Here is a 22,830-nt window from a genome sequence, read left to right on the forward strand (position 1 = left end):
GGCCATTTCTAACAGAAGTAGCTGAAAGGGAGTAGTACCACTTTGCCACCTTTAACAGGCAGAGGTTTGTCCACACCAGTCACACTTGCCCTCTACTGAAGAACTTTCAGGACAACTAAATATTTACTGCAGACATGGAATGCACCTTCTATACTATGTTTTGTGAACCCAGTTAGTTCTTTTTTGCCTACAGATTGCAATGTGCAGACATTTACCAGAGGGAGCCGGTGATTGTGGCTTTGCCACAAGGACTTTTATTCAACAAATAATAAATGCATGAAGAGTCTTTGAGTCGAATTTAGGTCCCCGATTGTTTGCTGGTCAATAAATGTTATAGGAACTATGCTTCATTCATTAACAGAACAGCCGTCAACATCTTTACAATGTTTGTTAAAGAGTTTAGGACAGAGTAGAAATCCATCTGAAAGCTAATGCAGAGTCCAGAATTGCTGATGGCCAAAAACCTAAGCATTTATACAGCAGAGCAATTGATGGAATTGGAGTAAATCCTCTTTAATGGATGATTTTCCCAGCTTGGCTCTTTTGAGCAAGCTTTAGTTTTATGTGTGTGTGTGTGTGTGTGTGTGTGTGTGTGTGTGTGTGTGTGTGTGTGTGTGTGTGTGTTTGTAAGGATTGCTGTGTAACTAGACTGCATTTAAGTAATTTGTCGTCAGAGATTTGTGGTCTGTTGTAGAGCTTGTGTAGATCAATAACAATTAATATACAACCCCAAATCAGAAAAGAACAGACAGTTTCTTTCATTTACTTTGACTTATTTAATTACAGACAGTATGAACCCATTATTTTTTTTAAATTTTTTGTCTGGTCATCTTAATTTCTTTTGTTAATATACATCCTTTCCTACACTACGCCTGCAATAGATTCCAAAAGAAGTTGGGAGGGTCAAGCATTTACTACTTTTTAATGTTGTAATCTCTTCTCTCAATACTTAAAAGACTTTTTTGCACCGAGGGTACCAAGCGATGAAGTGTTTCAGGTGTTACGAGGGATCTTCAAAAAGTTTCCGCATTTTTATGTTTTGGTTGGAAATGGTGAGGGTGGTAGGAGTAGTAATTGGTCGAGACTGAGCAAGAGCTTATAGTCTGGATTTTGTGCCATCTGATTTCTACCTTTTCGGACCGCATAACGAAGCTTCAAGGGGAAGAAGATTTTCTTGTGATGATGATGTGAAAGCTGTGGTGCATCAGTGGCTACGCGCTCAACCAAAAACATTTTTTGCTGATGGCACTAAAAAGTTGTTACGATGCTGGAAAAAATGCATCGGAAGGCGACTGTACAAAAGTGATGTCATTTGTTTTTTAAATTGATAAATAAAGTGCAAAAACTTTTTTGAAGAACCCTCATATTTGGTCCCATTTTTCCCTGCAAATGTCTTAAATTGTGCAACAGTGCCTGGTTGTTACATTTTATTGTTTAAAAAACTCTACACACATTCTCTATTGTGGACAGGTCAGGACTGCAGACAGTCATGCCTGTGTAATATGTACAGCATAAAAAATGCCTGGAAAAGATGTCATTCTAAAAGCCACAGATGTTGCTCTAAAACCTTAATATACTATTCTGCATTAATGCTGCCACCACGGAAGTGTAAATTACCTTTACCGAAGGCACTGACCATGACCCATACCATGACAGACCCTGGCTTTTGGACTTGTGATAAAAGTTTGAATGTTGTCTTTTGTCTTTGGTCTGGCACACACAGCGTCCATTTTTTCCAGAAAAGATCTGGAATACGTATTTGTCATACCATAATACACATATCCACTGTGTGATGGTCCACCCTAGATGCATCTAAGCTCAGAAAATGCCACAGTGCAGCTTCTGAAAGGCTTCCTTTTTTGCACAGTAAACTTGTATTACTTTTAATTCATTTGTGAATTTAACTCAGTATTTTAGTGCTTGACAAAGGTTTGCCAAAGTAATCTCTTGCCCATGTGGTTATATCAGCTATCAATAAATGACAGTGCCGTCAGAGGGGTCAGAGATCACGGGTGTTCAGCTAAGGCTTGCGTCCTTGCCCTTTACACACTGAATGTTTCCAGATTTCCTAAATTCTTTAAAATATTATACATTGTAGAGGCATAAATACATAAATCCCTTCCAATCTTTATTTACTTATTTATTTTTTTAAGGAACATTGCTGGTCCAACATTTTCTGATTTGGGGTTGTAGGTTTACATCTAAGAATCTAAAAGCAAAAAGAAATTACAGCAAATAAACAGTATTCGCATTTATTAGCAGTAAATAAACTTAAAAAGAGCCTCACAGTAAAGATAAACCGGAGGTGTGTGTGTGTGTGTGTGTGTGTGTGTGTGTGTGTGTGTGTGTGTGTGTGTGTGTGTGTGTGTGTGTGTGTGTGTGTGCGCCTTTAGAAGAGACTCTTTGTTCACAGTATCGCTATAAGTGATTCATTGATTCATGAGTTGATTCGTTTTTATGTGAAGCGTAAGTTTCTCTTCTCAGTTATCTCTCCGTGTTTACTGTTATTAATTAAATGTCGTGGTTTTAAATAAACACCAGCTACTACAGAACATTTTGTGTGACTCTCTTACATTAAAAAGCTTAATTAAAAAGCTTAATTAAACTGCTATTACCACAGATCTGTAACCGAGTCAGACTCGTTCCGTCTAAGGAGCTAAAAGTTTTCTAAAAGTTCAGCAGATGATCCTGAACTAACGAATTTGGTAATGAATAAACTTTTGCCTCGGATTGGCTCTGTAACGTCTTCTGTTCTCATCTACATCACAAGTAAGAACCGCTTACGATTTACCAAAGTGAACCAGGAGTTTATATAACGTGCTGATAGAATCGACTCAGATGTGACCGGGTTGAATTATCTTTTTAAAGTAAATATTACAATCAGCAAAATTACATCGTAAGAGCTTTCACGATGGTTTCTGTACGATTGTTGATGAATGGTGATGTGATGGTTGGTGCTTCGTAGCTCAAAGTCTGGATCAATCCACTGAGCTGTTAACTTAACATGGTCTTTATATATCACACGATCGGATCGGCTACTTTTAGGAAATATCGCTGATCGCCGATAGCATATTTTGATTAAAAATCGGCCGATACCAATTCGTAGCCGATCGATCGTCCCATCTCTAGTATTTTCCCTTGCTCCCTTATCAGGGCTGTAACATCAGCCTAATAAAAAGCAAGATTACTAGATTTAAGCTTATCCAAAGGAAGGCATTCCAACATTCCAGTGCTCGGGAGGTGTGACATTGGGAGGATGGTTTAAGCTCCTCAAGAACGTCCTGCTGTAGGATAAGCTTTCTTTAAAATTTGATGCTGTAGTTTTATTGGATTGGTGGAGCAGAGCAGGATTGTAAGGCTTTTTGAAATTTGTCCTGTATTTGCTTAGGTATTGTAATGCATTTTGGATTATATGGATTATTAGGTTATGCGTATACGTTTCTGTGCAATAGCTGAGGATAATTGCATAAACTGTAGTTGCATTTTCTTTATGTTTTGGGTTAAATTAGAAAATAACAAATTAACAACACTTGTCAACTTTAATCTGTTGTAATAGATTCATCAGATCTGTCATTTGTCAGGTATGTCATCCTGAGGCTTGGTTGTAATGTTTGCATTTTGCTGATTGGTAGGCAAGTGAATCCGGAACAGTCAACAGACCTTTTTAATTAGTTCTCTTTTATTGCTTGTTTAAAAAAAAGAATGTATCTTATCTTATCAACTTAGATTTTTGCAATACAAAAACCTCTACGTAGGCATAGATAAGAATTCATATTTTGTGTTTTTTCTTTAGTCTTAAGATTTAGCTGTAATAAAGTGGAATTTGACTGTTTATGAAAGCATCATAAGATTCCTCAGAGAGGGGATTTTTCTGTCCCAAAAACTAGATTACCTGCAGGAAATGAGATATTGTTTTAAGAGTTTTAGTGCCTGGCATAAGAGATGCCAGAGATTAAATGATTTCATTTAAAATGAGTTCAAAAGTGCATGCTAGAGTAAATCCTAAACACATTCACAGGCATAATCCATGCAAATATGGTATGGTTTTAAAAATATTGAAAAATATTTGCTGTAATGGCAGCATGTACACAACCTGATTTCACAGTATTACAAAGTGAAGAACATACCAAACATTTGTAACTACTTCTGTAAATTATTTGTTGTTTTCGCCATGAATTTGCCTGTAGTAATATTTTTTAAAAATATATACACTGCCTGGCCAAAAAAAAGATCACCACCTGGATTTAACTAAGTAAATAGGTAAGAGCCTCCCATTGGATAATTACTGCATGGGTGATTGTGTTTCAGCTGGCAACAAGTTATTTAACCCTAACTGATGCAGTGAGTAGCTTCTCATTTGTTAAACAACCATGTCGAAAGACACATCCTGTGGTCGTGGAAAAGATGTTAATCTGTTTCAGAAGGGTCAAATTATTGGCATGCATCAAGCAGAGAAAACATCTAAGGAGATTGCTGAAACTACTGAAATCGGGTTAAAAACTGTCCAACGCATTATTAAAAAGTGGAAGGACAGTGGGGAAACAACCTCTTCGAGGAAGGAATGTGGTTGGAAAAAAATCTTGAATGATCGTGATCGGCGATCACTTAAACGTTTGGTGAAATCAAATGGTAGAAAAACTACAGTAGAACTCAGGGATATGTTTAATAGTGAAAGTAAGAGCATTTCCACACGCACAATGCGAAGGGAACTCAAGGGATTGGGACTAAACAGCTGTGTAGCCTTAAGAAAACCACTTGTCAGTGAGGCTAACCGGCAAAAACGGCTTCAATTTGCTAGGAAGCATAAAGATTGGACTCTGGAGCAATGGAAGAAGTTCATGTGGTCTGATGAGTCCAGATTTACCCTGTTTCAGAGTGATGGGCGCATCAGGGTAAGAAGAGAGGCGACTGAAGTGATGCACCCATCATGCCTAGTGCCCTACCGTACAAGCCTGTGGGGGCAGTGCTATGATCTGGGGTTGCTGCAGTTGGTCAGGTCTAGGTTCAGCAACGTTATGTGCCCAAAGAATGAGGTCAGCTGACTACCGGATTATACTAAACGACCAGGTTATTCCATCAATGGATTTTTTCTTCCCTGATGGGCATGGGCATATTCCAAGATGACAATGCCAGGATTCATCTGGCTCAAATTGTGAAAGAGTGGTTCAGGGAGCATGAGACATCATTTTCACACATGGATTGGCCACCACAGAGTCCAGACCTGAACCCCATTGAGAATCTTTGGGATGTGCTGGAGAAGACTTTGCGCAGTGGTCCAAATATCCCATCATCAATACAAGATCTTGGGGGAAAAATTTATGCAACTCTGGACAGAAATAAATGTTGTGACATTGCAGAAGCTTGTGGAAACGATGCCACAGCAAATGCGTGCCCTAATTAAAGCTAAAGGCAGTCCAACGAAATATTAGATGGTGTGACCTTTTTTTTTTGGCCGGGCAGTGTATTTACCTATTGATCTCTTTGCAGTTTAATTGCAGATTTAAGTGCAGATTAATAATTGTAAATTTTTTACAATTTCAGATTTAATTCCAGCCCTTAAAACTGAGCAACAAGCCATCAAACAGTGAAAAACAATGACGGTCATAAACACACCACAGGACAGGTGAGCAACAATTTAACAACTAATGATGCTGCATTTACTGTTGACCTCTACTGCTGTTTCATTCACTCAATATAATACATGTATTGTAAACACCTCCGTGAAGCTGGCCCCCCATGTGGTCAGAAATGGAATATAAATATTATTATTCGTTTGTGCTGCGTTTGTGCTGGTTTGTGCCGTAGGAATCATCGTTTGTGCTGGCACCGTTTTAGAGAAATTAAGTATTATATTTTATTACCCGTGACGTCACTCAGCCCCCCATCAGAGCCCAAATTGCACCAAAAGCATCTCATTCGTTTGTGCTTCGTTTGTGCTGGTTTGTGCTGCTAAAAGAAACATTTGTGCTTTTTTCATTTTAAAGTTATAAAGCTATAAATATTACACCTGTGACGTCACCACCCCCCCATTAACGTCCAAATTGCACCAAAAGCACCTCATTCGTTTGTGCTGCGTTTGTGCTGGTTTGTGCTACTAAAAGAAATATTTGTGCTGTTTTAATTTTAAAGTTATAAAGCTATAAATATTATACCTGTGACGTCACCAGCCCCCCATTAACGTCCAAATTGCACCAAAAGCACCTCATTCGTTTGTGCTGCGTTTGTGCTGGTTTGTGCTGCTAAAAGAAATATTTGTGCTGGTTTAATTTTAAAGTTATAAAGCTATAAATATTACACCTGTGACATCACCAGCCCCCCATTAACGTCCAAATTGCATCAAAAGCACCTCATTCGTTTGTGCTGCGTTTGTGCTGGTTTGTGCTACTAAAAGAAATATTTGTGCTGGTTTAATTTTAAAGTTATAAAGCTATAAATATTACACCTGTGACATCACCAGCCCCCCATTAACGTCCAAATTGCATCAAAAGCACCTCATTCGTTTGTGCTGCGTTTGTGCTGGTTTGTGCTGCTAAAAGAAATATTTGTGCTGGTTTAATTCTCGAGTTATAGGCTAAATAATATGTAAAGTGATGACACTTCAATAATTCACCACCATCAATAATTTTAATGTCAAAACTTGTGATAAACCTATTCTCTCTATGTGACTTCTTTATGAGGGGAATCTTTATTTTAAGCCATGTTTCCATGTGGACCCCAGTCCGAGATGCAGAAAAGGGGTGGGGACCTGTTGACTGTAAGCAGTCATTTTCAGACAGCAGTTCTTCCCAACCCCCAAAATTTCTTTTCCAGGTAAAAATATAACTAAAATAACAGTAACATAACCTATTTTCAAGATTTTAGACTTTGTCACTTAATGAAAAGTCTCTAGTAGACTCAACATCAGTGATAAAATACAGAAAATATTATATGAAAAATGCAATGTATGTTTGATTTGTCATGCAGTTTAATGGGGATCAGCAAATTGTTTGCTGTGGGAAATTTATCAAGTTTTCATGGTCATTGCTTGGGGCAATGTATTCCCATATGTGTATCACTGTAATGACACTAGAAAGAAGTAATATCCTTAGATCATTAACATTGTTAGCAAAAATTTACTGCAGCATCCACTTACAAAACACAAAAATATATAACCCTCACCATATAACGTCATATTAGTCATTCAGGTTATACTTATTTATCCATCTGTCTCCCTGTGCAACTTGCTGTCAGTTCTGTTAGGTCTTCACACATCTTCATAGATTACACATTTATACTTTCCACCATGCTGCCCTGCATATTTATTGTATTAAGATGCACTGTCTTGTCTAATAACACTGCACTCATTCATTTTGTACTTTACTTTGTACCCTTTCACTAGATAGCATGCTGCACCAAAACCCTGGCAGAATGTCATTCTGCTCCACTATACACCACATTACCACATTATGAATACCTACATTTTAATTATGCTCACTGGCCAGTAAATTGGGCTTCAACAATCCAAGGCATGATAAAAAAATTATTTTTATGCAACCTTTATTTAATAAAAAAAAAAAAATAAATAAAAAAAAAAAACACATATGAGAAAGAACATTGTCCCAGCAACAAAAAGTTCATTGTCACGTTTGAGGGTCTGAGCATACTTTTCTTTTGTCCTCTCCTCAGGCGACTGTTGACAAAAAAGGAAAGTGTTTTTATAACACAAACACATAATTCTCATTTCAAGGTAATTTATTGCTTCTAATAAAACCCTGTAATAGTCCTGTGAGAATTTAAATCATATTAATGACATTTAAAACAAGACTGGACAGTTCTGTGAAAAATATAAAACAAACATATGCTGTACATATATATTAATAGACACGTGGAACAAAAAAAAACCTGAAAATGATTGCATCAAAAATAACTGATGTTCTTTTACATAGATGCCGAAGCTGCCAATTTGTAACAAGGATGATGTCATAAAACTCATCCAAGCTGCTAGGGATACAATTGTCAGAGCACAGTGTATTGCCCACCCCTCTGAAAAGGTGTGGACAGAACTTAGTGAACAGCTTGGTGGAAAAATGACTCCTAAAAGCTTGTACACATTCGTCAAGATGGATCGACACAACATTTGGCAAAGCCTAGGTATACAGGTAAATGAGGACAGTGACAGCTCTGATTCTGATAAACATTCCACACAAAAGACAAATAACATCAACTTTGAACTTACCATCCCCTTTCAAGAGTGGACTGACATCTGGCAAGAAGAAGCAGTCTACAAGAACAGAGCTGCACAGTCAAATGAAAGAACTTACACCATCTTGAAACATGGCACATGGTCTAATGTCCTAAATGAAAAGATCTGGAACATGACCAAATTAGCCTGCACACTTAGATTTAAAAGAGCAAAAGTGTACCCACAGAGTGCATCTAAGTGCATTGACATCGCTGGCCACTGTACTGAGTGCAATGCAAAATTGTGCATTTCCAGTGAAAGTCTACCAGAGGTGAGCACACCAGCAGTGCTAAAATGCAGAATAGATAACATTGATGAAAGTCTTCATACTGGGAAGGCAAAACGCATGCTATCTGGAGAGAAAAGACTGCAGGTCTCTAAAGAACTCTGGGAGGGTAAAAAACTGCCACATGTGTGGCGAGCCGCAGAGGCTTACAAAATAATGGCACTCGGTGACCCAGAGCCTAGCCACCTACCAAGCCTGAATACATTAAGAAAAGCAAAACAAGAGAGAGGGGATAAGGAGTTAGGACACAAAGACCCCATCCTTTCCCTTCATCTGATAAAATACAGTGTGCCTCATAGGGGCAGTATTCATGACATAGGCCTTGACAAATTTTTTTGCCATTATTGGACCCCCTCTCAACTACTAGTCTACAAAACATTAGTAAAGACTCAAGGTTCAAGTGTAAGTTTTGATGCTACAGGTACAGTAGTCAAAAGGCTCACTAGACCAACAGAAACATCAGGACATATATTTTTGTATCAAGGAGTTCTGTCCTCACATGGAGATACTTCTGTTCATATCCCAGTGGTGCAAATGCTGTCTGAGCGGCATGACATTAATGCCATATCAAACTGGCTCTCTGAATGGCTAAGAGCAGGAGCATCTGTACCAAAAGAAGTTGTTTCTGATTTCTCCCTTGCATTGCTGGGTGGTCTTGTTAAGGCCTTTACTCCTTACTCTGATTTGAAGACCTATATAAATGAGTGTTTTGGTGTACTAAACAGCTGGAAGTCAACAAAACTGCCTCCTTGCTTCATCAGAGTAGATGTTGCACACTGCATAAAGATGATTAGTCAATGGGAATGTCTCCATAAGAAAGCAAGGCGGGTTAAAGATTTTTATCTAAGAGCCATGGCACAGCTTCTTCAGTCTGTGACAATCCAGGATGCAAGGCAGCTCATACACTCTATTGCAATTGTTGCACTGAGTGAGTCTGAGGGTAATGACAAAAAGGGCATGCCTGTCATCTCAGAGATTTGCAAAACAAATCTGAAAAAAAGAATTGCTGATGGATACGATCCACTCACATGCACTGATGACAGTCTGGACACAGTGAAGACTCAGGAGCCTGTGACAGAATGTACCACTGATGTTAAGAAGTGGGTGATTGACATCTGCGAGGAAAGCAAGATTCTGGCTGTTCACGACGGTGATCGGGATAATTTACATTTTCTTCCAGAATTTATTCCCCATCTAATAAGACTAGGTTCTTATCTACCTCTCTGGACAGGTGTAATGGTTCCACTTTTCAAAAGTGACAGCATCACAGCAAGCTCTGCCCATGCTGAAGCTGAATTCAAAAATTTGAAGTACGGCCTCTTCAAACATGAAAGTTTGCCAATTCGAGTAGACCGCTTCATCACTCGACACCTTGGGTTCATTGAAGGGACCATGAGACTTTCTTCAGCAGCCACATCTGCAAATAATGAGAAAACAATATCAAAGTCAAATGAATGTGGACATCCTGCAAACATGAAAGATCAGTTGATTCAGGAGAACAAACAAATACAGCAGTCTACAGAAGACTTAATGGAACAGGAGTCTCCGATTGAAAATTGGAGAGGCCTTGGTCTGCCATTGAAAAAGAGAAAATCATCATACCTTGTACACTGTCCAGAGTGGCTACATGTTGATTCATCTCTTAAAAAACAAAGAACCCAAATTGGTGTTTTAAAAAATGGCAATTACTCTGCAAAACAGCCCATTAAAGTAGACAAAACACTTGTGAGCGTGATCAATACCTGTGCCTTTGACTCCTTCTGCCAGTGTCTCTGCTGTGCCTTCTGTGACAGTGAAAATTTTAGCTCCTATGTAACTGAACAGCAAGACAATGTTGAATTGTTCAATTTGGTTAAGACCACAACCATAAGAGGAGTACAACAGGGTGTGTACAAACAGAGGGCAAAATTGTTGTTAGACATATTTAACTCTGTTCAACTTAAGTCAGGTGTGGAGCAGGTAAATGCAGAATGCAACATCGCTCACATTATCACCTCAACAATGAAGCATACGCCAAGTGTCACAAGCAAAAGTCAGTGCTCCTCTCCATACTGCAGCCGTAGTTTGGTACGCTCAAGAGAAATTCCTCTGATTCCAGTCAATGTCGATATTTTAAATACAGAAGGAATGAGAGGGCTTCAGGCTGCACTTGAAGCAGGTCTGAGGCTGGAGCCATCAAAATGTCTTCAGCCACTGAAGTCTCCTGAAAAGTGTCCAGACAGTTTAAAAACAGAACATCCATCAGCACTGAAATTTATGTGCAATGGTTTGGTCACGCACAGTTATGCAAGTGGTCCAGCACTGTACATTGAAACAGCAGCAGAATGCAGTTTCCCACTAAGTGAATTCCCCATCAACATTAGTCTGAGCAAAGACTCGTTCACACTCAGAGGCATTGTGGCATTTCTCCCAGGGCCAAAAGATACTCTTGGACACTATGTGGCCTACTGCAGGAGGTCATACTTTGTCTGGGAGCGATATGATGACTTTTGTAATCGCGTCATGACAGCCCCTGAAAACACAAAAATTCAACCACATGTTGTATTTTATACAAAGGACTGATAGTCTTTACTTTTATGGCTGGATGCCATAAAAAAAATGATCAGTCATCAATTGTGAACTAGATTGTTTAACCTACAATGTTTCTATTTTGTATCACATGTTTACGTTCTGTCTTTAACAATTTTGTAATTAATTAATTGTAACTGTTTTTACATTCATACTAAACATAACCCACTTCTTGATATTCTGTGTCTTGCATTTCAATTAGTATTGCATTCATCATTGGTGAGTGACATCTACTGAATACACTACCTGTCAAAAGTTGACACACACCTACTGACGCCACTGGACCAATATTTGTAGAATTAAACCAGCACAAATATTTATTTTAGCAGCACAAACCAGCACAAACGCAGCACAAACGAATGAGGTGCTTTTGATGCAATTTGGGCGTTAATGGGGGGCTGGTGACGTCAGAGGTGTAATATTTATAGCTTTATAACTTTAAAATTAAAACAGCACAAATATTTCTTTTAGTAGCACAAACCAGCACAAACGCAGCACAAACGAATGAGGTGCTTTTGATGCAATTTGGACGTTAATGGGGGGCTGGTGATGTCACAGGTGTAATATTTATAGCGTAATAACTTTAAAATTAAAACAGCACAAATATTTCTTTTAGCAGCACAAACCAGCACAAACGCAGCACAAACGAATGAGGTGCTTTTGATGCAATTTGGACGTTAATGGGGGGCTGGTGATGTCACAGGTGTAATATTTATAGCGTAATAACTTTAAAATTAAAACAGCACAAATATTTCTTTTAGCAGCACAAACCAGCACAAACGCAGCACAAACGAATGAGGTGCTTTTGGTGCAATTTGGACGTTAATGGGGGGCTGGTGATGTCACAGGTGTAATATTTATAGCTTTATAACTTTAAAATTAAAACAGCACATATTTCTTTTAGTAGCACAAACCAGCACAAACGCAGCACAAACGAATGAGGTGCTTTTGATGCAATTTGGACGTTAATGGGGGGCTGGTGATGTCACAGGTGTAATATTTATAGCGTAATAACTTTAAAATTAAAACAGCACAAATATTTCTTTTAGCAGCACAAACCAGCACAAACGCAGCACAAACGAATGAGGTGCTTTTGATGCAATTTGGACGTTAATGGGGGGCTGGTGACGTCACAGGTGTAATATTTATAGCTTTATAACTTTAAAATTAAACCAGCACAAATATTTCTTTTAGCAGCACAAACCAGCACAAACGCAGCACAAACGAATGAGGTGGTTTTGGTGCAATTTGGACGTTAATGGGGGGCTGGTGATGTCACGGGTGTAATATTTATAGCTTTATAACTTTAAAATTAAACCAGCACAAATGTTTCTTTTAGCAGCACAAACCAGCACAAACGCAGCACAAACGAATGAGGTGCTTTTGGTGCAATTTGGACGTTAATGGGGGGGCTGGTGACGTCACGGGTGTAATATTTATAGCGTAATAACTTGAGAATTAAAAAAGCACAAATGTTTCTTTTAGCAGCACAAACCAGCACAAACGAAGCACAAACGAATGAGATGCTTTTGGTGCAATTTGGGCTCTGATGGGGGGCTGAGTGACGTCACGGGTAATAAAATATAATACTTAATTTCTCTAAAACGGTGCCAGCACAAACGATGATTCCTACGGCACAAACCAGCACAAACGCAGCACAAACGAATAATAATATTTATATTCCATTTCTGACCACATGGGGGGCCAGCTTCACGGAGGTATTGTAAACAGTGTGATTAAACACACAGCAATGTGCCTGTTTTGTTTCAGGTAAACTGGTGCACATTTTGTTTTAAAAATCTGTATTATTTGACCTGTTTAAATATTCGGTACCTCAACACTTGCAGTTGTACTAAAATCTGGTAATTTCTACATTGTACTGTAAAGGACATGACCTAGATGTGTTACACCCTGTTTGTTTTACAGGTACAATGCCGTATGGCTTATATTTTTCATTCTGGGGCTGGGAACTCTCCTACCATGGAACTTCTTCATGACTGCCACAATGGTAATTGTGCACTTTTTATTTAGTGAAATTTCTTTAGAATAATTTTAATTTGCCTGTTATAAAAATGTTAGAATGTGAGATTTGGTTATTGAATTATTGCTAGATATTGATATTATCAATTGATGATTATTAGATATTGATGCAAGTTTAGTCATTTTTAAATGATCAGATTTTGCCAGATCTAACATTCACCTGACTTCACATAAAGTCCTGTTTTGCTGTAGTATTTTTTTTGTCTTTAAACTGTTTAGTAGCTGTAACCATGATAAAGTTATGCAGTGCTGAAGATGTATACATTATCGACCTGTTTCTCCACAGTACTTTACCAGTCGGCTCAGGGAGCCTCTCACAAATGCAACTGGACAGATCTTTGCAGCAAATGACACAGTAGGTGACACACGTAGTGTCCTGGAGTCCAAGTTTAATAATGTGATGACCTTGTGTGCCATGGTGCCACTGCTTATCTTCACTTGCCTTAATTCCCTTCTTCATCAAAGGTAAGATAAACCACATTTTGGTGCTGCCAGGTGATGAGCAGCAGCCATGGAAAGTGCTAGAAAAAAACTCAGCCCGAGAGCTGCATATAGAACAAAACTATATACTGTGTATATATATATATATATATATATATATATATATATATATATATATATATATATGTATATATATATATATATATATATATGTATATATATATATATATATATATATATATATGTATATATATATATATATATATATACAGTGTATCACAAAAGTGAGTACACCCCTCACATTTCTGCAGATATTTAAGTATATCTTTTCATGGGACAACACTGACAAAATGACACTTTGACACAATGAAAAGTAGTCTGTGTGCAGCTTATATAACAGTGTAAATTTATTCTTCCCTCAAAATAACTCAATATACAGCCATTAATGTCTAAACCACCGGCAACAAAAGTGAGTACACCCCTTAGTGAAAGTTCCTGAAGTGTCAATATTTTGTGTGGCCACCATTATTTCCCAGAACTGCCTTAACTCTCCTGGGCATGGAGTTTACCAGAGCTTCACAGGTTGCCACTGGAATGCTTTTCCACTCCTCCATGACGACATCACGGAGCTGGCGGATGTTCGAGACTTTGCGCTCCTCCACCTTCCGCTTGAGGATGCCCCAAAGATGTTCTATTGGGTTTAGGTCTGGAGACATGCTTGGCCAGTCCATCACCTTTACCCTCAGCCTCTTCAATAAAGCAGTGGTCGTCTTAGAGGTGTGTTTGGGGTCATTATCATGCTGGAACACTGCCCTGCGACCCAGTTTCCGGAGGGAGGGGATCATGCTCTGCTCGGTATTTCACAGTACATATTGGAGTTCATGTGTCCCTCAATGAAATGTAACTCCCCAACACCTGCTGCACTCATGCAGCCCCAGACCATGGCATTCCCACCACCATGCTTGACTGTAGGCATGACACACTTATCTTTGTACTCTTCACCTGATTGCCGCCACACATGCTTGAGACCATCTGAACCAAACAAATTAATCTTGGTCTCATCAGACCATAGGACATGGTTCCAGTAATCCATGTCCTTTGTTGACATGTCTTCAGCAAACTGTTTGCGGGCTTTCTTGTGTAGAGACTTCAGAAGAGGCTTCCTTCTGGGGTGACAGCCATGCAGACCAATTTGATGTAGTGTGCGGCGTATGGTCTGAGCACTGACAGGCTGACCCCCCACCTTTTCAATCTCTGCAGCAATGCTGACAGCACTCCTGCGCCTATCTTTCAAAGACAGCAGTTGGATGTGACGCTAAGCACGTGCACTCAGCTTCTTTGGACGACCAACGCGAGGTCTGTTTTGAGTGGACCCTGCTCTTTTAAAACGCTGGATGATCTTGGCCACTGTGCTGCAGCTCAGTTTCAGGGTGTTGGCAATCTTCTTGTAGCCTTGGCCATCTTCATGTAGCGCAACAATTCGTCTTTTAAGATCCTCAGAGAGTTCTTTGCCATGAGGTGCCATGTTGGAACTTTCAGTGACCAGTATGAGAGAGTGTGAGAGCTGTACTACTAAATTGAACACACCTGCTCCCTATGCACACCTGAGACCTAGTAACACTAACAAATCACATGACATTTTGGAGGGAAAATGACAAGCAGTGCTCAATTTGGACATTTAGGGGTGTAGTCTCTTAGGGGTGTACTCACTTTTGTTGCCGGTGGTTTAGACATTAATGGCTGTATATTGAGTTATTTTGAGGGAAGAATAAATTTACACTGTTATATAAGCTTCACACAGACTACTTTTCATTGTGTCAAAGTGTCATTTTGTCAGTGTTGTCCCATGAAAAGATATACTTAAATATCTGCAGAAATGTGAGGGGTGTACTCACTTTTGTGATACACTGTATATGTATATATATATATATATATATATATATACAGTGTATCACAAAAGTGAGTACACCCCTCACATTTCTGCAAATATTTCATTATATCTTTTCATGGGACAACACTATAGACATGAAACTTGGATATAACTTAGAGTAGTCAGTGTACAGCTTGTATAGCAGTGTAGATTTACTGTCTTCTGAAAATAACTCAACACACAGCCATTAATGTCTAAATAGCTGGCAACATAAGTGAGTACACCCCACAGTGAACATGTCCAAATTGTGCCCAAATGTGTCGTTGTCCCTCCCTGGTGTCATGTGTCAAGGTCCCAGGTGTAAATGGGGAGCAGGGGTGTTAAATTTGGTGTTTTGGGTACAATTCTCTCATACTGGACACTGGATATTCAACATGGCACCTCATGGCAAAGAACTCTCTGAGGATGTGAGAAATAGAATTGTTGCTCTCCACAAAGATGGCCTGGGCTATAAGAAGATTGCTAACACCCTGAAACTGAGCTACAGCATGGTGGCCAAGGTCATACAGCGGTTTTCCAGGACAGGTTCCACTCGGAACAGGCTTTGCCAGGGTCGACCTAGGAAGTTGAGTCCACGTGTTCGGCGTCATATCCAGAGGTTGGCTTTAAAAAATAGACACATGAGTGCTGCCAGCATTGCTGCAGAGGTTGAAGACGTGGGAGGTGGGAGGTCAGCCTGTCAGATGCACACTGCATCAACTCAGTCTGCATGGTCGTCATCCCAGAAGGAAGCTGACGCACAAGAAAGCCCGCAAACAGTTTGCTAAAGACAAGCAGTCCAAGAACATGGATTACTGGAATGCCCTGTGGTCTGACGAGACCAAGATAAACTTGTTTGGCTCAGATGGTGTCCAGCATGTGTGGCGGCGCCCTGGTGAGAAGTACCAAGACAACTGTATCTCTCCTACAGTCAAGTATGGTGGTGGTAGCATCATGGTCTTGGGCTGCATGAGTGTTGCTGGCACTGGGGAGCTGCAGTTCATTGAGGGAAACATGAATTCCAACATGTACTGTGACATTCTGAAACAGAGCATGATCCCCTCCCTTCGAAAACTGGGCCTCATGGCAGTTTTCCAACAGGATAACGACCCCAAACACAACCTCCAAGATGACAACTGCCTTGCTGAGGAAGCTGAAGGTAAAGGTGATGGACTAAACCCAATTGAGCACCTGTGGTGCATCCTCAAGTGGAAGGTGGAGGAGTTCAAGGTGTCTAACATCCACCAGCTCCGTGATGTCATCATGGAGGAGTGGAAGAGGATTCCAGTAGCAACCTGTGCAGCTCTGGTGAATTCCATGCCCAGGAGGGTTAAGGCAGTGCTGGATAATAATGGTGGTCACACAAAATATTGACACTTTGGGCACAATTTGGACATGTTCACTGTGGGGTGTACACACTTATGTTGCCAGCCATTTAGACATTAATGGCTGTGTGTTGAGTTATTTTCAGAAGACAGTAAATCTACACTGCTATACAAGTTGTACACTGACTACTCTAAGTTATATCCAAGTTTCATGTCTATAGTGTTGTCCCATGAAAAGATATAATGAAATATTTGCAGAAATGTGAGGGGTGTACTCACTTTTGTGATACACTGTATATATGTATACAGTGTATCACAAAAGTGAGTACACCCCTCACATTTCTGCAGATATTTAAGTATATCTTTTCATGGGACAACACTGACAAAATGACACTTTGACACAATGAAAAGTAGTCTGTGTGCAGCTTATATAACAGTGTAAATTTATTCTTCCCTCAAAATAACTCAATATACAGCCATTAATGTCTAAACCACCGGCAACAAAAGTGAGTACACCCCTAAGAGACTACACCCCTAAATGTCCAAATTGAGCACTTCTTGTCATTTTCCCTCCAAAATGTCATGTGATTTGTTAGTGTTACTAGGTCTCAGGTGTGCATAGGGAGCAGGTGTGTTCAATTTAGTTGTACAGCTCTCACACTCTCTCATACTGGTCACTGAAAGTTCCAACATGGCACCTCATGGCAAAGAACTCTCTGAGGATCTTAAAAGACGAATTGTTGCGCTACATGAAGATGGCCAAGGCTACAAGAAGATTGCCAACACCCTGAAACTGAGCTGCAGCACAGTGGCCAAGATCATCCAGCGTTTTAAAAGAGCAGGGTCCACTCAGAACAGACCTCGCGTTGGTCGTCCAAAGAAGCTGAGTGCACGTGCTCAGCGTCACATCCAACTGCTGTCTTTGAAAGATAGGCGCAGGAGTGCTGTCAGCATTGCTGCAGAGATTGAAAAGGTGGGGGGTCAGCCTGTCAGTGCTCAGACCATACGCCGCACACTACATCAAATTGGTCTGCATGGCTGTCACCCCAGAAGGAAGCTTCTTCTGAAGTCTCTACACAAGAAAGCCCGCAAACAGTTTGCTGAAGACATGTCAACAAAGGACATGGATTACTGGAACCATGTCCTATGGTCTGATGAGACCAAGATTAATTTGTTTGGTTCAGATGGTATCAAGCATGTGTGGCGGCAATCAGGTGAGGAGTACAAAGATAAGTGTGTCATGCCTACAGTCAAGCATGGTGGTGGGAATGCCATGGTCTGGGGCTGCATGAGTGCAGCAGGTGTTGGGGAGTTACATTTCATTAAGGAACACATGAACTCCAATATGTACTGTGAAATACTGAAGCAGAGCATGATCCCCTCCCTCCGGAAACTGGGTCGCAGGGCAGTGTTCCAGCATGATAATGACCCCAAACACACCTCTAAGACGACCACTGCTTTATTGAATAGGCTGAGGGTAAAGGTGATGGACTGGCCAAGCATGTCTCCAGACCTAAACCCAATAGAACATCTTTGGGGCATCCTCAAGCGGAAGGTGGAGGAGCGCAAAGTCTCGAATATCCGCCAGCTCCGTGATGTCGTCATGGAGGACTGGAAAAGCATTCCAGTGGCAACCTGTGAAGCTCTGGTAAACTCCATGCCCAGGAGAGTTAAGGCAGTTCTGGGAAATAATGGTGGCCACACAAAATATTGACACTTCAGGAACTTTCACTAAGGGGTGTACTCACTTTTGTTGCCGGTGGGTTAGACATTAATGGCTGTATATTGAGTTATTTTAAGGGAAGAATAAATTTACACTGTTATATAAGCTGCACACAGACTACTTTTCATTGTGTCAAAGTGTCATTTTGTCAGTGTTGTCCCATGAAAAGATATACTTAAATATCTGCAGAAATGTGAGGGGTGTACTCACTTTTGTGATACACTGTGTATATATATATACATATATATATATATATATATATATATATATATATATACACAGTGTATCACAAAAGTGAGTACACCCCTCACATTTCTGCAAATATTTCATTATATCTTTTCATGGGACAACACTATAGACATGAAACTTGGATATAACTTAGAGTAGTCAGTGTACAGCTTGTATAGCAGTGCAGATTTACTGTCTTCTGAAAATAACTCAACACACAGCCATTAATGTCTAAATAGCTGGCAACATAAGTGAGTACACCCCACAGTGAACATGTCCAAATTGTGCCCAAATGTGTCGTTGTCCCTCCCTGGTGTCATGTGTCAAGGTCCCAGGTGTAAATGGGGAGCAGGGCTGTTAAATTTGGTGTTTTGGGTACAATTCTCTCATACTGGCCACTGGATATTCAACATGGCACCTCATGGCAAAGAACTCTCTGAGGATGTGAGAAATAGAATTGTTGCTCTCCACAAAGATGGCCTGGGCTATAAGAAGATTGCTAACACCCTGAAACTGAGCTACAGCATGGTGGCCAAGGTCATACAGCGGTTTTCCAGGACAGGTTCCACTCGGAACAGGCTTCGCCAGGGTCGACCGAAGAAGTTGAGTCCACGTGTTCGGCGTCATATCCAGAGGTTGGCTTTAAAAAATAGACACATGAGTGCTGCCAGCATTGCTGCAGAGGTTGAAGACGTGGGAGGTCAGCCTGTCAGTGCTCAGACCATACGCCGCACACTGCATCAACTCGGTCTGCATGGTCGTCATCCCAGAAGGAAGCTGACGCACAAGAAAGCCAGCAAACAGTTTGCTGAAAACAAGCAGTCCAAGAACATGGAATACTGGAATGCCCTGTGGTCTGACGAGACCAAGATAAACTTGTTTGGCTCAGATGGTGTCCAGCATGTGTGGCGGCGCCCTGGTGAGAAGTACCAAGACAACTGTATCTTGCCTACAGTCAAGCATGGTGGTGGTAGCATCATGGTCTTGGGCTGCATGAGTGCTGCAGGCACTGGGGAGCTGCAGTTCATTGAGGGAAACATTAATTCCAACATGTACTGTGACATTCTGAAACAGAGCATGATCCCCTCCCTTCGAAAACTGGGCCTCATGGCAGTTTTCCAACAGGATAACGACCCCAAACACAACCTCCAAGATGACAACTGCCTTGCTGAGGAAGCTGAAGGTAAAGGTGATGGACTAAACCCAATTGAGCACCTGTGGCGCATCCTCAAGTGGAAGGTGGAGGAGTTCAAGGTGTCTAACATCCACCAGCTCCGTGATGTCATCATGGAGGAGTGGAAGAGGATTCCAGTAGCAACCTGTGCAGCTCTGGTGAATTCCATGCCCAGGAGGGTTAAGGCAGTGCTGGATAATAATGGTGGTCACACAAAATATTGACACTTTGGGCACAATTTGGACATGTTCACTGTGGGGTGTACTCACTTATGTTGCCAGCTATTTAGACATTAATGGCTGTGTGTTGAGTTATTTTCAGAAGACAGTAAATCTACACTGCTATACAAGTTGTACACTGACTACTCTAAGTTATATCCAAGTTTCATGTCTATAGTGTTGTCCCATGAAAAGATATAATAAAATATTTGCAGAAATGTGAGGGGTGTACTCACTTTTGTGATACACTGTATATATATATACACACAGTGCCATCAGAAAGTATTCACACTCCTTCACTTTTTCCACATTTTGTTACGTTACAGACATATTCGAAATCCGATTTAAGTATAGTTTTCTTTTAAAAAATCTACATGAAATAGCCCAAAATGACAAAGTGAAAACATGTTTTCAGACGTTTTTGTAAATCTTTTAAAAATGTAAACATTTAAACATAATAGGTACATAAGTATTCACACCCTTTGCTATGACGCTCAAAATTGAGCTCAGGTGCATCCAGTTTACACTGATCATTCTTGAGAGGCTTCTACAACTTGATTGGAGACCACCTGTGGTAAATTCAGTTGATTGAACATAATTTGGAATGGCACACACTTGTCTATAAAAGGTCTCACAGTTGACAGAAACCAAGCAATGAAGTCAAAGGAATTGTCTTTAGACCTCCGAGACCGGATTGTGTCAAGGCACAAATCTGGGGAAGGATACAAAAAATTTCGGCAGCATTGAAGGTCCTGAAAAGCACTGTGGTCTCCATTATTTGGAAATGGAAGAAGTTTGGAACCACCAGAACCCTCCCTGGATCTTGCCGCCCGACCAAACTGAGTAATCGGGGAAGAAGGACCTTGGTCAGAGAGGTGACCAAGAACCCAATGGTCACTAAGGCAGAGCTCCAGTGTTCCCTTGTGGAGATAGGACAACCATCCAGTAGGTCAACCATTGCTAACACACTCCACCAATCAGGCCTTTATGGTAGAGTGGCCAGATGGAAGCCACTCCTCACTAAAAGGCACATGGCAGCCCACTTAAGGATTCTCAGAACAGAGGAATCAAAATTCTCTGGTCTGATGAAACCATAATAGAACTTTTTGGCCTGAACTTCAAGTCTCATGTCTGGAGAAAAACAGGCACTGGTCATCGCCTGGCTAACACCATCCCTTCTGTCAAGCACGGTGGTGGAAGCATCATGCTGTGGAGATGTTTTTCTGCGGCAGGAACTGGGCGACTAGTCCGCATAGAGGGTAAGATGACAGCAGCCATATATAGAGAGATTCTTCAAGAAAACCTTCTCCAGAGTGCTCTGGAACTCAGACTAGGGTGACTGTTTATCTTCCAACACGACAATGACCCAAAGCACACAGCCAAGATAACAAAGGAGTGGCTTCAGGAGCAGTCTGTGAATGTCCTTGAGTGGCCCAGTCAGAGCCTGGACTTGAATCCAATTGAACATCTCTGGAAAGACCTAAAAAATGGCTGTCTACAGACGCTGCCCATCCAACCTGACTGAGCTTGAGAGGATCTGCAGAGAAGAATGGGAGAAAATGCCCAAAAACAGGTGTGCCAAGCTTGTACAGACATACCCAAGAACTTTTGAGGCTGTGATTGTTGCCAAAGGTGCTTTAACAAAATATTAAGCCATGGGTGTGAACTGCATTTCGTTGGCTCTGTACTTGTACTCTGCACAATGACAATAAAGTTGAATGTAATACTTCTAATACGTCTGAAAACATGTTTTTACTTTGTCATTTTGGGCTATTTCATGTAGATTTTTGAAAAGAAAACTATACTGAAATCAGTTTTCAAATATGTCTGTAACGTAACAAAATGTGGAAAAAGTGAAGGGGTGTGAATACTTTCTGATGGAACTGTGGAATATTGTATTATATTTATATATATATATATATATATATATATATACACAGGGGTTGGACAATGAAACTGAAACACCTGTCATTTTAGTGTGGGAGGTTTCATGGCTAAATTGGACCAGTCTGGTGGCCAATCTTCATTAATTGCACATTGCACCAGTAAGAGCAGAGTATGAAGGTTCAATTAGCAGGGTAAGAGCACAGTTTTGCTCAAAATATTGCAATGCACACAACATTATGGGTGACATACCAGAGTTCAAAAGAGGACAAATTGTTGGTGCACGTCTTGCTGGCGCATCTGTGACCAAGACAGCAAGTCTTTGTGATGTATCAAGAGCCACGGTATCCAGGGTAATGTCAGCATACCACCAAGAAGGACAAACCACATCCAACAGGATTAACTGTGGACGCAAGAGGAAGCTGTCTGAAAGGGATGTTCGGGTGCTAACCCGGATTGTATCCAAAAAACATAAAACCGCAGCTGCCCAAATCACAGCAGAATTAAATGTGCACCTCAACTCTCCTGTTTCCACCAGAACTGTCCGTCGGGAGCTCCACAGGGTCAATATACACGGCCGGGCTGCTATAGCCAAACCTTTGGTCACTCGTGCCATGCCAAACGTCGGTTTCAATGGTGCAAGGAGCGCAAATCTTAGGCTGTGGACAATGTGAAACATGTATTGTTCTCTGATGAGTCCACCTTTACTGTTTACCCCACATCCGGGAGAGTTACGGTGTGGAGAAGCCCCAAAGAAGCGTACCACCCAGACTGTTGCATGCCCAGAGTGAAGCATGGGGGTGGATCAGTGAT

The 22,830-nt window shown here is 40.6% G+C and overlaps 1 protein-coding gene across 3 annotated transcripts in view; it reads left to right on the plus strand.

The window, feature by feature from the left end:
* Positions 1–22,830, plus strand: part of slc29a1a (solute carrier family 29 member 1a) — a 119,160-nt gene that overhangs the window by 63,429 nt on the left and 32,901 nt on the right. For 2 of the 3 annotated variants that reach the window (XM_062995858.1, XM_062995859.1), the window contains exons 2-4: positions 5,542–5,623; positions 13,002–13,083; positions 13,402–13,580. In XM_062995858.1, the coding sequence (XP_062851928.1) occupies positions 5,595–5,623; positions 13,002–13,083; positions 13,402–13,580 (290 nt within the window). In that variant the 5' untranslated portion in view covers positions 5,542–5,594. Of the gene's footprint in view, positions 1–5,541; positions 5,624–13,001; positions 13,084–13,401; positions 13,581–22,830 lie in introns of those variants that run through there. The other variant, XM_062995860.1, reaches the window with a different exon arrangement.

Source organism: Trichomycterus rosablanca, chromosome 5, assembly GCF_030014385.1.
Source record: "Trichomycterus rosablanca isolate fTriRos1 chromosome 5, fTriRos1.hap1, whole genome shotgun sequence".
Lineage (NCBI taxonomy): Eukaryota > Metazoa > Chordata > Actinopteri > Siluriformes > Trichomycteridae > Trichomycterus > Trichomycterus rosablanca.